This window comes from Xenopus tropicalis, chromosome 6 (assembly GCF_000004195.4).
Source record: "Xenopus tropicalis strain Nigerian chromosome 6, UCB_Xtro_10.0, whole genome shotgun sequence".
NCBI classification, from domain to species: domain Eukaryota; kingdom Metazoa; phylum Chordata; class Amphibia; order Anura; family Pipidae; genus Xenopus; species Xenopus tropicalis.
The window spans coordinates 152499870-152517643 of NC_030682.2; the positions used below are offsets into that span (position 1 = coordinate 152499870).

General features: G+C 52.1%; 1 protein-coding gene across 1 annotated transcript; it reads right to left on the reverse strand.

Annotated features, from left to right (window-relative positions):
- Positions 1-886: 886 nt before the first annotated feature.
- Positions 887-16574, reverse strand: tsta3 (tissue specific transplantation antigen P35B). Its single transcript, NM_001037251.1, is given in 11 exon segments — positions 887-1382; positions 2482-2581; positions 3743-3822; positions 4807-4873; positions 5099-5163; positions 10525-10658; positions 12052-12125; positions 12353-12481; positions 12876-12990; positions 14052-14203; positions 16328-16574. Coding segments are annotated over 10 exon segments (954 nt in total). The 5' UTR covers positions 14186-14203; positions 16328-16574; the 3' UTR covers positions 887-1326.
- Between the last annotated feature and the right edge of the window lie 1200 nt (positions 16575-17774).

A 17774-nucleotide genomic window follows, 5' to 3' on the forward strand; every position in this document is an offset into this window, starting at 1 on the left:
GTAAAATGGGGGTTCTACTGTACCCCATTATCCCTGCTTGGTACTAGTGGTGCCCACACGGAGTGCAGTCACTGTGCCAGCTGTGCCATTGCCCAGTGAGAAGGGGCTTGGCGGCTCCTTATTTCTCTGGTGGGCCCATACTGCCCCTGCCGGGGCAAATTCTCAGGGGGAAGTTTGGGGTTAGTTGATGCCATTTACCCAGGCAGATTTGCCCCATGTTGTCAGGTAGGTTGGTTGATGCCCATTCTCACAGGGTGCCCCATTGCTTGGGTCTATGCCTGCAGTAGGGGGGTCACTCCTGATACTGTCACTTTTGGGGAATCCCTGGAACCCCACAATTTTCACTCACGAGGGGCCACAGGATGCTGTAGGGCAAAAATGAACAAAAATCCTGGGTGAGGGTCTCCGGCGGGGGCTGTGGTCTCCTCCCGCTACATTCTGCACCCCTGGCAGTGCCCCCGGGCACAGACCAACCGAGCTGGGTGCCCCCCTCCCCGGGCACAGACCAACCGAGCTGGGTGCCCCCCTCCCCGGGCACAGGCCATCCGAGCTGAGTGCCCCCTCCCCGGGCACAGGCCATCCGAGCTGAGTGCCCCCTCCCCGGGCACAGGCCAACCGAGCTGGGTGCCCCCCTCCCCGGGCACAGGCCAACCGAGCTGGGTGCCCCCCTCCCCGGGCACAGACCAACCGAGCTGGGTGCCCCCCTCCCCGGGCACAGACCAACCGAGCTGGGTGCCCCCCTCCCCGGGCACAGACCAACCGAGCTGGGTGCCCCCCTCCCCGGGCACAGACCAACCGAGCTGGGTGCCCCCCTCCCCGGGCACAGACCAACCGAGCTAGGTGCCCAGGGCACAGAGGTAGGAAATAGAATAGAAATGACAAACAATTTAGTTCCAAATGAACCAATTTTAATCAGTAGAGTTGGCACAACCTGGGCACACACAGTCTGATCTCTATAGATACTGTATATAATGTACTGTACCAGGCTGATGGGAAGCCGCAGACTGCGCTGGTATAACCGTACGGCAGCACCGGCAGATATCACACTGCCGCTCCTCCGGGTGTCCATAATGCCAGCCCAGTGGGCATAATTGTGGCACGGGCCCCGCTGAGGGTACAGTACATATAAATAAAGGGAAATAAATTAACCAATCACCCTCCACTATGATTGCCGACAGAAAGATCTACAATCCCTGACGCCGCATTCACAGGCGCAAATGATTCCTCCCACCGCCACCAGTCCCACCGGGTCCCGGGCACCGCGCGTCCTCGCCAGGGGCCCCGACACCAAGTGTTTGCACTTTGGCTGCGCCAATTCCCGTCTCTTCACTTCCGGGCCTGGGCATAGTTAGAGTTAAACCAGTCACAGGTTTCCTGCACGGCTAAAGGGAAGAAACAGCAGCATCAGCACCACCAAAGGTATGTACGTAGGTAGGTGTGTCTGTAGGTGTGTATATCTGTAGGTAGGGTTACGTATGTAGGTAGGTAGGTAGGTATGTCTGTAGGTGTGTATATCTGTAGGTAGGGTTATGTATGTAGGTTTAGGTATATCTGTAGGTAGGTAGGTATGTCAGTAGGTAGGTAGGTATGTCTGTAGGTGTGTATATCTGTAGGTAGGGTTATGTATGTAGGTTTAGGTATATCTGTAGGTAGGTAGGTAGGTATGTCTGTAGGTAGGGTTTTGTATGTAGGTTTAGGTATGTCTGTAGGTAGGTAGGTATGTCTGTAGGTAGGTAGGTAGGTAGGTAGGTATGTCTGTAGGTAGGGTTATATATGTAGGTTTAGGTATATCTGTAGGTAGGTATGTATGTATATCGGTAGGGGTATGTAGGTGTCGGTAAGTATATAGGTAGGTAGCTAGGGGTATGTATGTATGTATATAGGTAGGTAGATAGATATATATGTATTTAGGTACATAGGTAGGAACGTAGGGACGGACAGCTGTAGGTGTGTAGGTAGGTAGGTATGTATATAGGTAGGTAGATAGATAGAAATGTATTTAGGTACATAGGTAGGTATGAAGGTAGTCTGTATGTATCTATAGGTACCTAACTATAAACACCTGTGGATAAACGCCCCCCCGCTCAGTAGAGCTTTTGGTTGTGCCCAAACTCTGAGCCACTGGATTGGCCGGGGCGCAGGCACACACAGCGCAATTCAGCCCAAACTACATGCGCCAACAGTTTTGCGCATATTTGTGTATCTTCCCCTCGGCCAATCCAATGGCTCCGTGCTTAGGCACAAACCAAAAGCTCTACCGAGCAGGGGGGGGGGGAAGCAGATTCCTAGGATTCCCCCCCCCCCGGCACAGGCCAAGCAAACGGGCAGCTTATATATAACTGTCAGCAGAATGTATTTGTTTTGCTTGTGTGGGAGGAGGGTTTGTATAGGGGGGTACTGCCCCTTTAATGTGCCCTGGGGCACCATCACTGGCTATGGCCCCCCAGGACCTTGCTGGGCTGTACCACTCGCCTCTCTTACCTTTACTGAAGGGGGTGAACTGGAAGTCCGGCAGGTACCTCCGCAGCTTGCTGTTACTCGCCGTCTTCTTGAACTGCCCATCTGACTTGGTGCTGTCAAACTGAGGGGGGGGGGGGGCAGTTAAGGGTAAAACATGTTGCAGATTAATCCAACTCCCTGTACTTCCTGCTCCTGGGCTGCTCTCTTTCCCATGGTCAGGCAGTAACCTCCCCCTGGGTAAGTGAATCCAATCTCCCCCCAGTACTTACCCAGGTACAGAGCTCTGATTCTCTGTACTTCCTGCTCCTGGGCTGCTCTCTTTCCCATGGTCAGGCAGGAACCTCCCCCCGGGTAAGTGAATCCAATCTCCCCCCAGTACTTACCCAGGTACAGAGCTCTGATTCTCTGTACTTCCTGCTCCTGGGCTGCTCTCTTTCCCATGGTCAGGCAGGAACCTCCCCCTGGGTAAATGAATCCAATCTCCCCCCAGTACTTACCCAGGTACAGAGCTCTGAGTCTCTGTACTTCCTGCTCCTGGGCTGCTCTCTTTCCCATGGTCAGGCAGGAACCCCCCCCTGGGTAAGTGAATCCAATCTCCCCACAGTACTTACCCAGGTACAGAGCTCTGATTCTCTGTACTTCCTGCTCCTGGGCTGCTCTCTTTCCCATGGTCAGGCAGGAACCCCCCCCTGGGTAAGTGAATCCAATCTCCCCCCAGTACTTACCCAGGTACAGAGCTCTGATTCTCTGTACTTCCTGCTCCTGGGCTGCTCTCTTTCCCATGGTCAGACAGGAACCTCCCCCTGGGTAAGTGAATCCAATCTCCCCCCAGTACTTACCCAGGTACAGAGCTCTGATTCTCTGTACTTCCTGCTCCTGGGCTGCTCTCTTTCCCATGGTCAGGTGTAAATAGTAAATCCAATGCCCCCCTTGTATTTGCCCAGGTACATGGCTGGGAATCCCAGTGGGGCAGTGGGAAGGCCGGGGGTTACCCCATTTCCTGACGATGCCGAAAGAGGGAGAAACCCCTGTCCCTTTATCAGTTCTTTCCCTTGGGCCCAATCCCTGCCCCATATCCTTATATCTCATCATGGGGGAGAGCAGCTCGGATTCCCTGGGCAAGTGTTGAATTGCCCCACCCACTCTGGGTAAGTTAACCCCTTCATTGACAGGCATGCTATGGTTAGTGAGTGTGGGTACAGGCACATGTATGTATTACCCCTAGAAATACTCAGCCCCCCCCATACCCCCTGTACCTCCCCCCCCATACCCCCAAGGATACAATCACCTCTCCCTTAAAATCCATGGCGGCCACAATGCTCTCAGCTGCTTCCTTGATGGAGACCTCGTCCTCCTCTCCAACTGGAACAGAACAAGTCAAATATCAGCACATGAACCCAGATGGGCTTTAGTAGGTGGGTACCTATCAGCGGGCACATGGTATGGTCATACACAGGCATGGGGGCAGTAACCTACACCCCAAACTACACCCAAAATAAATTATGCTCAAAAGAGATATGCTAGAATGGTGCCAGCATAGGGATTCCCCTGTACTAAGCACAATTCAGCAGGAACAGCCCCCTAAGTTTGCCCATAGCCTGTACAGAGAGATACCATAAAACTATGGCACATAGGGATTCCCCTGTACTAAGCACAATTCAGCAGGAACAGCCCCCTAAGTTTGCTCATAGCCTGTACAGAGAGATACCGTAAAACTATGGCACATAGGGATTCCCCTGTACTAAGCACAATTCAGCAGGAACAGCCCCCTAAGTTTGCTCATAGCCTGTACAGAGAGATACCATAAAACTATGGCACATAGGGATTCCCCTATACTAAGCACAATTCAGCAGGAACAGCCCCCTAAGTTTGCTCATAGCCTGTACAGAGAGATACCATAAAACTATGGCACATAGGGATTCCCCTGTACTAAGCACAATTCAGCAGGAACAGCCCCCTAAGTTTGCCCATAGCCTGTACAGAGATATACCATAAAACTATGGCACATAGGGATTCCCCTGTACTAAGCACAATTCAGCAGGAACAGCCCCCTAAGTTTGCCCATAGCCTGTACAGAGATATACCATAAAACTATGGCACATAGGGATTCCCCTGTACTAAGCACAATTCAGCAGGAACAGCCCCCTAAGTTTGCCCATAGCCTGTACAGAGAGATACCATAAAACTATGGCACATAGGGATTCCCCTGTACTAAGCACAATTCAGCAGGAACAGCCCCCATCCTGGCTGATGGAGGAGAAACTGACTTATGAAGGACAGTAAGTGCCCACAAGCAAAGAGAGGGTTAAACAGTTGTACATTTGGGGTACAGAGAGCAGTTCTTACCAGAAAGAATAATGGGGTCGACCTCGTTGTACTCCCTCAGCACCCAAATAAAGAGCCTTGCGAGATCCTAGGGCAGAAGGACACACAGTTAGGGGCCGGGGATCAAGCACAAGCAGTCCAACCCTTAAAGGGGAAATTTCCCTTCCATGTACATTTTACAGAGAAGCAGAAGCCCCCAGGTTACCCCAGGGATCCTACTGTGCATGGGGGGCAGATGCGGGACCCTGTGACGCTGCACATTCCCATTTTAAGTTCCCCTTTAAATGGAGTTCCCCATACTCCCGTCCCTTACCAGCGAATAGATGAACTGTCTCCGTGGCTTCCCTGTGCCCCAGATAGAGAGAGGGGTGCCGTCCTCTGGAACCACAAGAAATCACCGTTAGTTCTAGAGCAGAAGGGAACCCTGAAAGGAACAGCTCCGCCTGCCCAGCTTAGTACCTTAGTAATTAAAATATAATGTACTGGTGCCCTGCACTGGTAAAACTGGGGTGTTTGCTACAGAAACCCTACTATAGTTTATATAAATACCCCGCTGTGTAGCCCCGGGGGCAGCCATTCCTGCACTGGTAAAACTGGGGTGTTTGCTACAGAAACCCTACTATAGTTTATATAAATACCCCGCTGTGTAGCCCCGGGGGCAGCCATTCCTGCACTGGTACAGCTGGGGTGTTTGCTACAGAAACCCTACTATAGTTTATATAAATACCCCGCTGTGTAGCCCCGGGGGCAGCCATTCCTGCACTGGTACAGCTGGGGTGTTTGCTACAGAAACCCTACTATAGTTTATATAAATACCCCGCTGTGTAGCCCCGGGGGCAGCCATTCCTGCACCGGTACAGCTGGGGTGTTTGCTACAGAAACCCTACTATAGTTTATATAAATACCCCGCTGTGTAGCCCCGGGGGCAGCCATTCCTGCACTGGTACAGCTGGGGTGTTTGCTACAGAAACCCTACTATAGTTTATATAAATACCCCGCTGTGTAGCCCCGGGGGCAGCCATTCCTGCACCGGTACAGCTGGGGTGTTTGCTACAGAAACCCTACTATAGTTTATATAAATACCCCGCTGTGTAGCCCCGGGGGCAGCCATTCCTGCACTGGTACAGCTGGGGTGTTTGCTACAGAAACCCTACTATAGTTTATATAAATACCCCGCTGTGTAGCCCCGGGGGCAGCCATTCCTGCACTGGTACAGCTGGGGTGTTTGCTACAGAAACCCTACTATAGTTTATATAAATACCCCGCTGTGTAGCCCCGGGGGCAGCCGTTCCTGCACTGGTACAGCTGGGGTGTTTGCTACAGAAACCCTACTATAGTTTATATAAATACATAGCAGATAAAACACCATTGTATTCTACAGAGTTTCTGTTATCTGCTATGTAACCTGCGCCTTTTCTCCCTCTTTCAGCTTGAACGGCTGCCCCCGGGGCTACACAGCGGGGTATTTATATAGTTACATAGGGTTGAAAAAAGACCATTGTCCATCAAGTTCAACCCATCCGAGTAAACCCAGCACACAACCTATACTAACCAATCTATACACTCACATACATAAACTATAAATACACCCACTAGTACTAACTGTAGATATTAGTATCACAATAGCCTTGGGTATTCTGATTGTTCAAGAACTCATCCAGGCCCCTCTTATAGGCATTAACAGAATCTGCCATTACCCCATCACTAGGGGCATTCCCCAACCCCCTCACTGCCCTCACCGTGAGGAACCCCCTACCCAACATCCCCCGGCAGGGCATTCCCCAACCCCCTCACTGCCCTCACCGTGAGGAACCCCCTACCCAACATCCCCCGGCAGGGCATTCCCCAACCCCCTCACTGCCCTCACCGTGAGGAACCCCCTACCCAACATCCCCCGGCAGGGCATTCCCCAACCCCCTCACTGCCCTCACCGTGAGGAACCCCCTACCCAACATCCCCCGGCAGGGTATTCCCCAACCCCCTCACTGCCCTCACCGTGAGGAACCCCCTACCCAACACCCCCCGGCAGGGCATTCCCCAACCCCCTCACTGCCCTCACCGTGAGGAACCCCCTACCCAACATCCCCCGGCAGGGCATTCCCCAACCCCCTCACTGCCCTCACCGTGAGGAACCCCCTACCCAACATCCCCCGGCAGGGCATTCCCCAACCCCCTCACTGCCCTCACCGTGAGGAACCCCCTACCCAACATCCCCCGGCAGGGCATTCCCCAACCCCCTCACTGCCCTCACCGTGAGGAACCCCCTACCCAACATCCCCCGGCAGGGCATTCCCCAACCCCCTCACTGCCCTCACCGTGAGGAACCCCCTACCCAACATCCCCCGGCAGGGCATTCCCCAACCCCCTCACTGCCCTCACCGTGAGGAACCCCCTACCCAACATCCCCGGCAGGGCATTCCCCAACCCCCTCACTGCCCTCACCGTGAGGAACCCCCTACCCAACATCCCCCGGCAGGGCATTCCCCAACCCCCTCCCTGCCCTCACCGTGAGGAACCCCCTACCCAACATCCCCCGGCAGGGCATTCCCCAACCCCCTCACTGCCCTCACCGTGAGGAACCCCCTACCCAACATCCCCCGGCAGGGCATTCCCCAACCCCCTCACTGCCCTCACCGTGAGGAACCCCCTACGCTGCTTCAAATGGAAGCTCCGTTCCTCTAATCTATAGGGGGGGCCTCTGGTGCGCTGATTGTTTTTATGGGAAAAAAGAACCCCCCCCAACTGCCTATAATCCCCCCTAATGTACTTGTACAGAGTAATCATGTCCCCTCGCAAGCGCCTCTTTTCCAGAGAAAACAACCCCAACCCTGACAGTCTCACCTCATAGTTTAACCCTTCCATCCCCTTAACCAGTTTAGTTGCAGTCTCTGCACTCTCTCCAGCTCATTAATATCCTTCTTAAGGACTGGAGCCCAAAACTGCCCCCCATACTCACTGTTACTGCCCCCCCATACTTACTGTTACTGCCCCCCATACTCACTGTTACTGCCCCCATACTCACTGTTACTGCCCCCCCATACTCACTGTCACTGCCCCCCATACTCACTGTCACTGCCCCCCATACTCACTGTTACTGCCCCCCATACTCACTGTCACTGCCCCCCATACTCACTGTTACTGCCCCCACACTCACTGTTACTGCCCCCCATACTCACTGTTACTGCCCCCATACTCAAGGTGAGGCCTTACCAGGGACCTATAAAGGGGCAAAATTATGTCTCATCCCTTGAGTCAATGCCCTGTTTATACAAGACAGCACTTTATTTGCTTTAGTAGCCACAGAATGACACTGCCTGGAATTAGACAACTTGTTATCAACAAAAACCCCCAGATCCTTCTCCATTAAGGATCCCCCCAACTCACTCCCATTCAGTAGATAGTTTGTGTTTATATTATTTCTACCAAAGGGCAGAACTTTGCACTTATCAACTTTGAACCTCATTTTCCAGTTTGCTGCCCAGTTATCTAATTTTGTCAAATCGCTCTGCAAAGCGGCACATCCTGCATGGAACTTATAGTTTTGCACAATTTAGTGTCATCAGCAAAAATAGAAACAGTACTGTCTATGCCCCCCCCCCAGGGCATTAATAAACAAGTTAAAAAGCAAACTATAGTAGGGTTACTGTAGCAAACACCCCAGCTGTACCAGTGCAGGAACGGCTGCCCCCGGGGCTACACAGCGGGGTATTTATATAAACTATAGTAGGGTTTCTGTAGCAAACACCCCAGCTGTACCAGTGCAGGAATGGCTGCCCCCGGGGCTACACAGCGGGGTATTTATATAAACTATAGTAGGGTTTCTGTAGCAAACACCCCAGCTGTACCAGTGCAGGAACGGCTGCCCCCGGGGCTACACAGCGGGGTATTTATATAAACTATAGTAGGGTTTCTGTAGCAAACACCCCAGCTGTACCAGTGCAGGAATGGCTGCCCCCGGGGCTACACAGCGGGGTATTTATATAAACTATAGTAGGGTTTCTGTAGCAAACACCCCAGCTGTACCGGTGCAGGAATGGCTGCCCCCGGGGCTACACAGCGGGGTATTTATATAAACTATAGTAGGGTTTCTGTAGCAAACACCCCAGCTGTACCGGTGCAGGAACGGCTGCCCCCGGGGCTACACAGCGGGGTATTTATATAAACTATAGTAGGGTTTCTGTAGCAAACACCCCAGCTGTACCAGTGCAGGAATGGCTGCCCCCGGGGCTACACAGCGGGGTATTTATATAAACTATAGTAGGGTTTCTGTAGCAAACATCCCAGCTGTACCGGTGCAGGAACGGCTGCCCCCGGGGCTACACAGCGGGGTATTTATATAAACTATAGTAGGGTTTCTGTAGCAAACACCCCAGCTGTACCGGTGCAGGAACGGCTGCCCCCGGGGCTACACAGCGGGGTATTTATATAAACTATAGTAGGGTTTCTGTAACAAACACCCCAGCTGTACCGGTGCAGGAACGGCTGCCCCCGGGGCTACACAGCGGGGTATTTATATAAACTATAGAAGGGTTTCTGTAGCAAACACCCCAGCTGTACCGGTGCAGGAACGGCTGCCCCCTGGGCTACACAGCGGGGTATTTATATAAACTATAGTAGGGTTTCTGTAGCAAACACCCCAGCTGTACCAGTGCAGGAATGGCTGCCCCCGGGGCTACACAGCGGGGTATTTATATAAACTATAGTAGGGTTTCTGTAGCAAACACCCCAGCTGTACCAGTGCAGGAATGGCTGCCCCCGGGGCTACACAGCGGGGTATTTATATAAACTATAGTAGGGTTTCTGTAGCAAACACCCCAGCTGTACCAGTGCAGGAATGGCTGCCCCCGGGGCTACACAGCGGGGTATTTATATAAACTATAGTAGGGTTTCTGTAGCAAACACCCCAGCTGTACCGGTGCAGGAATGGCTGCCCCCGGGGCTACACAGCGGGGTATTTATATAAACTATAGTAGGGTTTCTGTAGCAAACACCCCAGCTGTACCGGTGCAGGAACGGCTGCCCCCGGGGCTACACAGCGGGGTATTTATATAAACTATAGTAGGGTTTCTGTAGCAAACACCCCAGCTGTACCGGTGCAGGAATGGCTGCCCCCGGGGCTACACAGCGGGGTATTTATATAAACTATAGTAGGGTTTCTGTAGCAAACACCCCAGCTGTACCAGTGCAGGAATGGCTGCCCCCGGGGCTACACAGCGGGGTATTTATATAAACTATAGTAGGGTTTCTGTAGCAAACACCCCAGCTGTACCAGTGCAGGAATGGCTGCCCCCGGGGCTACACAGCGGGGTATTTATATAAACTATAGTAGGGTTTCTGTAGCAAACACCCCAGCTGTACCAGTGCAGGAATGGCTGCCCCCGGGGCTACACAGCGGGGTATTTATATAAACTATAGTAGGGTTTCTGTAGCAAACACCCCAGCTGTACCAGTGCAGGAATGGCTGCCCCCGGGGCTACACAGCGGGGTATTTATATAAACTATAGTAGGGTTTCTGTAGCAAACACCCCAGCTGTCCAGTGCAGGGCAACAGTATATTATAGTTTAATTTGTTTGATTTATTTTCATTTTTTGGTGTTACTGTTCCTTTAACAATGTCAAATCCCACAGACCAGGCGGTGCAATTCTCAATGCAGACAGTGGTCTGGGCAGACTGGTATCCAATTACCCTCACCCCTCAGGTTTTACCCACAATAGTGCCCAAGTTGAGTATAGACTCACGCTTAGCTGAGTAGACCTTATGGATCAGCCCCGGCAGGACGTGCCCATCCTCAATGTTGAAATTATCGTGGGGGCCGAAGACGTTAGTGGGAATTACGGAGGTGAACTGACAGCCGTGCTGCTCATAATAAGCTCTGGGGAGAGACAAGAGGATCATGGGAATAAGATGCCAATGTACATGCCATCTGCTGGGGGGCAGTTAGTGTGGGAGACAGGTAGCCAATCACAAGCAGAAGCTGCTGGCCAAACTAAAGCATTATCAGCAGGGACCTGGGTCGGGTACAGAGAGGGCATATGCAGTGCTGGCCCAACTCATTATATACAGTGGGCCAATAACGGGTCGGACTGGGCTGGTAGGATACTGGGAAAAACCCAGTGGGCCCCGGTGACCCAGACCTGAACCTTTCCAGCCACCCGAGGGTGTTCGTGTGGGTCCCCGAGGTGGCAGCCCCAGTGGGCCCCAGGCACCCCAGTCCAACACTGGCCAATAATATCTTATGCAGCATGTCGGAGGGCGGATTCATCTAAACCAGCGGTTCTCAACCTGGGGGTCGCGACCCCTTTGGGGGTCAAATGACCCTTTCACAGGGGTCGCCTAAGACCATCGGAAAACACTTATTTCCGATGGTCTTAGCATACCTCCCAACTGTCCCCGTACCGCAGCCCACCGCTCAGGCACCGTCTCTTCTTGCGGCTCCTCGTACGGCGGCAACAGTTCCTTTTATAAGGTTGCGCCCGCGCGTACGTGTGACGTCACAAGTACGCGTGGGCGCAACCTTATAAAAGGTCCTGTCGCCGCCGTACGAGGAGCCGAATAAGGAGCAGGAGCCGCAAGAAGAGACGGTGCCAGAGCGGTGGGCTGCAGCCATCGGGACGTTGGAGGTACTCTCTATGGGGGCAATTGGGGGGCTCTGTGTATGGGGGGCTCTGTGTATGGGGGGCTCTGTGTATGGGGGGCTCTGTGTATGGGGGGCTCTGTGTATGGGGGGCACTGTGTATGGGGGCACTGTGTATGGGGGGGCACTGTGTATGGGGGGGCACTGTGTATGGGGGGCACTGTGTAAGGAGGGCTACTGTGTATGGGGGCATTGTGTATGGAGGGTACTTTCTATGGGGGCACTGTATGGGGGCTACTGTCTGTGGGGCAATTGAGGGCATGGTCAATTGGGGGCAAATGAGGCACTGTGTATGGGGGGCACTGTATGGGGGTGCTGTCTATTGGGCCATCGTGGGCACTATTTTAAAAATGGGGTGTGGCAATTGGGGCGTGGCCACACAGTGGGCGTGGTCAAAAACTGTTTTCAAATGTTGGGAGGTATGTTGGGGGTCACCACAACATGAGGAAATGTATTAAAGGGTTGCGGCATTAGGAAGGTTGAGAACCACTGATCTAAACTGATGAAGTCCTATAGTGAAGTCTATGGAGACTCGGAGCAAGGGGGGCTACATCCGGCCCGCGGGCCCCCAGCTGGCCAGCCCCACCCCACTTACACAAACACATATACACAGCCTGTACTAATACTCCACCTGTTCTGTACATCGATCATTCTCTTTGCATAGGAATAGCCAAAGTTGGAGGTGTGGGGGGGCCCACTGTGGATCTGGAAGGAAAGGCAGATGTGAATGTACCACTGGGACAGCAGGATAATGTGGGCGGGACAGCAGGATAATGTGGGCGGGACAGCAGGATAATGTGGGCGGGACAGCAGGATAATGTGGGCGGGACAGCAGGATAATGTGGGCGGGACAGCAGGATAATGTGGGCGGGACAGCAGGATAATGTGGGCGGGACAGCAGGATAATGTGGGCGGGGCATCGGGTCGCTTACCATGGTCTCGTCGATGGGATAGGTGGTCTTGTCTGGGAAGATGCAGGTAGAAAGGCAGGAGACGACCTTGTGGACCCCCAGTTCATAGGCCGAGTGCAGGACATTGTCATTGATGTGCAGGTTGTTCCTCTGGGAGGGAAAAAAAAAAATAATCTAGATTTATCTCTCCCCCGGCACCTACACTCTGCTCTATCCCCCCCCCCCCCCGGCACCTACACTCTGCTCTATCCCCCCCCCCCGGCACCTACACTCTGCTCTATCCTCCCCCCCCCCCCCCGGCACCTACACTCTGCTCTATCCCCCCCCCCCCGGCACCTACACTCTTGTGGGCAAACAGGGATGTTACTGGCTGGAAATGGAAATCCCCAGTCTGTTTACAAAAGGGCAACTGGGTTCCAACATGAATATCTGTGTTTTCTCATATAAATAGGAATCTGCCTTCTTGACCTCCCCCCTCCAGTTTCCCGCCTAGGAACTGCCCCTCGTGCAGTATAATCTCTGGTTTCACTCTGGCACTCCTCACCAAGAAATCCAGGTTGTACTTCATGTTCCGGAACAGCCCCCCCACCATAGCGGCCAAGTGAATGACGTGAGTGGGCTTGTGCTTCTCAAACAGAGCTTTGGTGTCTGCCGCGCTCCTGTAGGGATCAGACCGTTAATGGGGAGATTGCATCCAACTTGAGCCTCACAATCTGATCTCATACACACCCACTACAGACACAGTCATCAATGTAAGGGGAAGTAACAGAGCGCCCCCCAGGCACAAATGAGCACTCACCCCAAATCCCCCCCTAACTGGCCTTCAGGCTGGGCCCCCTTAGCCCATAACAAGGTTACAGATATATAGAAACATTGGGGTAACAGTCACCCTGCTATAGTTCCAGGGGTACCCAGGGCACAAATAAGCACTCACCCCAAATCCCCCCCTAACTGGCCTTCAGGCTGGGCCCCCTTAGCCCATAACAAGGTTACAGATATATAGAAACATTGGGGTAACAGTCACCCCGCTATAGTTCCAGGGGTACCCAGGGCACAAATAAGCACTCACCCCAAATCCCCCCTAACTGGCCTTCAGGCTGGGCCCCCTTAGCCCATAACAAGGTTACAGATATATAGAAACATTGGGGTAACAGTCACCCCGCTATAGTTCCAGGGGTACCCAGGGCACAAATAAGCACTCACCCCAAATCCCCCCCTAACTGGCCTTCAGGCTGGGCCCCCTTAGCCCATAACAAGGTTACAGATATATAGAAACATTGGGGTAACAGTCACCCCGCTATAGTTCCAGGGGTACCCAGGGCACAAATAAGCACTCACCCCAAATCGCTCCCTAACTGGCCTTCAGGCTGAGCCCCCTTAGCCCATAACAAGGTTACAGATATATAGAAACATTGGGGTAACAGTCACCCCGCTATAGTTCCAGGGGTACCCAGGGCACAAATAAGCACTCACCCCAAATCCCCCCCTAACTGGCCTTCAGGCTGGGCCCCCTTAGCCCATAACAAGGTTACAGATATATAGAAACATTGGGGTAACAGTCACCCCACTATAGTTCCAATACTATGGGATTCCCAGTGCAGGAACCAGTATAAACCCACTAAGAGCGACACTGATGGATGAAGAGACAGCAGCCAATAAGATTAGTGAGTTCAAGCTCCTGTGTATCAGTTCAGACAATGGGACCGGGTACAATACTCACGTCAGGTCGGCATCTTTGGAGGCAACAAAAATCCACTGCTCGTCTGGTCTCCCCTCTCCGTCTGCCACCACCTTCTCTATGGCTTTCCCCACCAGGCCGGAGCCCCCCGTTACCAGGATGCGCTTTCCCTCCATAGAGACCGACACTGAAACCTAAAGACACACGTCCCTCACAGTCACTGTACCCACAATGCACTTGTACAGCATGTAACTGCCCTTATATTGGGGGAGCAGGGCCTCTCACTGAGTGACTCCCCCAGCAGCGAGTGAGTGACTCCCCCAGCAGCGAGTGAGTGACTCCCCCAGCAGCGAGTGAGTGACTCCCCCAGCAGCGAGTGAGTGACTCCCCCAGCAGCGAGTGAGTGACTCCCCCAGCAGCGAGTGAGTGACTCCCCCAGCAGCGAATGAGTGACTCCCCCAGCAGCGAGTGAGTGACTCCCCCAGCAGCGAGTGAGTGACTCCCCCAGCAGCGAGTGAGTGACTCCCCCAGCAGCGAGTGAGTGACTCCCCCAGCAGCGAGTGAGTGACTCCCCCAGCAGCGAGTGAGTGACTCCCCCAGCAGCGAGTGAGTGACTCCCCCAGCAGCGAGTGAGTGACTCCCCCAGCAGCGAGTGAGTGACTCCCCCAGCAGCGAGTGAGTGACTCCCCCAGCGAGTGTTAGTGTGCTGGTAAGTGTGAGTATAAGTGAAAGTGTGAGTGTAAGTAAGTGATTGTGTGTCAGTAAGTGTGAGTGAGTGATAGTGTGTTGGTAAGTGTGAGTGTAAGTAAGTGATTGTGTGTCAGTAAGTGTGAGTGATAGTGTGTTGGTAAGTGTAAGTGAGATATAGTGTGCTGGTAAGTGTGAGTATAAGTGATAGTGTGAGTGTAAGTGATTGTGTGTCAGTAAGTGTGAGTGTAAGAGATAGTGTGAGTGTAAGTGAGTGATAGTGTGTTGGTAAGTGTGAGTGTAAGTGAGTGCTAGTGTGCCAGTATGAGTGTTACTCAGTGAGTGATAGTGTGCCGGTATGAGTGTTACTCAGTGAGTGATAGTGTGCCAGTATGAGTGTTACTCAGTGAGTGATAGTGTGCCAGTATGAGTGTTACTCAGTGAGTGATAGTGTGCCAGTATGAGTGTTACTCAGTGAGTGATAGTGTGCCAGTATGAGTGTTACTCAGTGAGTGATAGTGTGCCAGTATGAGTGTTACTCAGTGAGTGAGTACTTACTGTTAGTGAGTGACAGTGTGCCGGTATGAGTGTTACTCAGTGAGTGATAGTGTGCCGGTATGAGTGTTACTCAGTGAGTGAGTACTTACTGTTAGTGAGTGATAGTGTGCCGGTATGAGTGTTACTCAGTGAGTGATAGTGTGCCGGTATGAGTGTTACTTAGTGAGTGAGTACTTACTGTTAGTGAGTGATAGTGTGCCGGTATGAGTGTTACTCAGTGAGTGATAGTGTGCCGGTATGAGTGTTACTCAGTGAGTGAGTACTTACTGTTAGTGAGTGATAGTGTGCCGGTATGAGTGTTACTCAGTGAGTGATAGTGTGCCGGTATGAGTGTTACTCAGTGAGTGATAGTGTGCCGGTATGAGTGTTACTCAGTGAGTGATAGTGTGCCGGTATGAGTGTTACTCAGTGAGTGATAGTGTGCCGGTATGAGTGTTACTCAGTGAGTGATAGTGTGCCGGTATGAGTGTTACTCAGTGAGTGATAGTGTGCCGGTATGAGTGTTACTCAGTGAGTGATAGTGTGCCAGTGTGAGTGTTACTCAGTGAGTACTTACTGTTAGTGAGTGAGTACTTACTGTTAGTGAGTGAGTACTTACTGTTAGTGAGTGATAGTGTGCCAGTATGAGTGTTACTCAGTGAGTGAGTACTTACTGTCAGTGAGTGATAGTGTGCCAGTATGAGTGTTACTCAGTGAGTGATAGTGTGCCAGTATGAGTGTTACTCAGTGAGTGATAGTGTGCCAGTGTGAGTGTTACTCAGTGAGTACTTACTGTTAGTGAGTGAGTACTTACTGTTAGTGAGTGAGTACTTACTGTTAGTGAGTGAGTACTTACTGTTAGTGAGTGAGTACTTACTGTTAGTGAGTGATAGTGTGCCAGTATGTGTGTTACTCAGTGAGTGAGTACTTACTGTTAGTGAGTGAGTACTTACTGTTAGTGAGTGAGTACTTACTGTCAGTGAGTGAGTACTTACTGTCAGTGAGTGAGTACTTACTGTCAGTGAGTGAGTACTTACTGTCAGTGAGTGAGTACTTACTGTCAGTGAGTGAGGGGGCAGCACACAGACACTTACCTGTAACTCTCCCACCGGCTCCGCTTCCGGGAACCAACGTGTCCAATTACGTCAGGGCGCAAGGCAGTCTGGGAAATGCAGTCCCGGAGAATAGGGCTCCTCCCCAACCCCAGTGTGCTGCGCTGCGCGGAGTTAGTTACTGGGCACTGTGCCGCGACAGAAGCGAACTCCGAGGGCCGAACCGGTGCCAGTGCGGCGCGCAGGGCCCAAGCGAACGCTCCTCTTACTTTCAGGCACCTACTCTCATCGTGGACCGATTTTTGCAGGTTGAGGGTTGGCGGAGGAAGCTGTCAGTCAAACAAGGCTTGGCTTTTACGGAGTTAGGGGGCGGGTCCTGAGATTTCCCAGGCAACCAAAGTACTTCGGCGCCAGGCGAGGGGGCGGGACCCACCTGTCAGTTTGTAAGGCCCAGGGGTGTGAGGTAGCGCCCCGGTTCTACTGCAGGCTTGTCCGTCACCCCATGTTATTGGGGGGCTATTGCTGGGGCCCTGAACAAGTTCTTTATGTGGGGCCCCTCATGAACGCAAGCGCAGTACCGACATTCTGGCCCCGCCCCTTGTGTGCGCAATAGGAACAGCAGCTCATATAAAGCGTTATTATTATTATTATTAATAATAATAACATTTGTTTATGAAGTGCCAGCATATTCCCAGCGCTGTACAATAGGTGGGGTTCCATTGATTAATGCGCTAATAAGTCACTCTAGTCTATTGGGGGCGGGGTTTGTCCTGAGTTTAACCCCTTCCCTGCACCTTCAGTTTGTGGCTAAGAACCACTGGTGCTGTCAGGCCTGAGCAAGTTACAGTTTAACTACATCATTTTTGTCTCCAGTCGCTGCCAGCGAGGCGGTTTAGTCAGAGCCCCCCGTGGTGCCCCCCATTCTGCAGTTGTGAGAGATGCTGGGCACAAGGGGGCGCATATAGGAGGCTGGGAATAATCTGGCACATACTGTATCTGGCACATACTGTATCTGGCACATACTGTATCTGGCACATAAATACTGTATCTGGCACATAAATACTGTATCTGGCACATACTGTATCTGGCACATAAATACTGTATCTGGCACATACTGTATCTGGCACATAAATACTGTATCTGGCACATAAATACTGTATCTGGCACATACTGTATCTGGCACATAAATACTGTATCTGGCACATAAATACTGTATCTGGCACATACTGTATCTGGCACATAAATACTGTATATGGCACATACTGTATCTGGCACATACTGTATCTGGCACATAAATACTGTATGTGGCACATACTGTATCTGGCACATACTGTATCTGGCACATAAATACTGTATCTGGCACATACTGTATCTGGCACATACTGTATCTGGCACATAAATACTGTATCTGGCACATACTGTATCTGGCACATAAATACTGTATCTGGCACATACTGTATCTGGCACATACTGTATCTGGCACATAAAT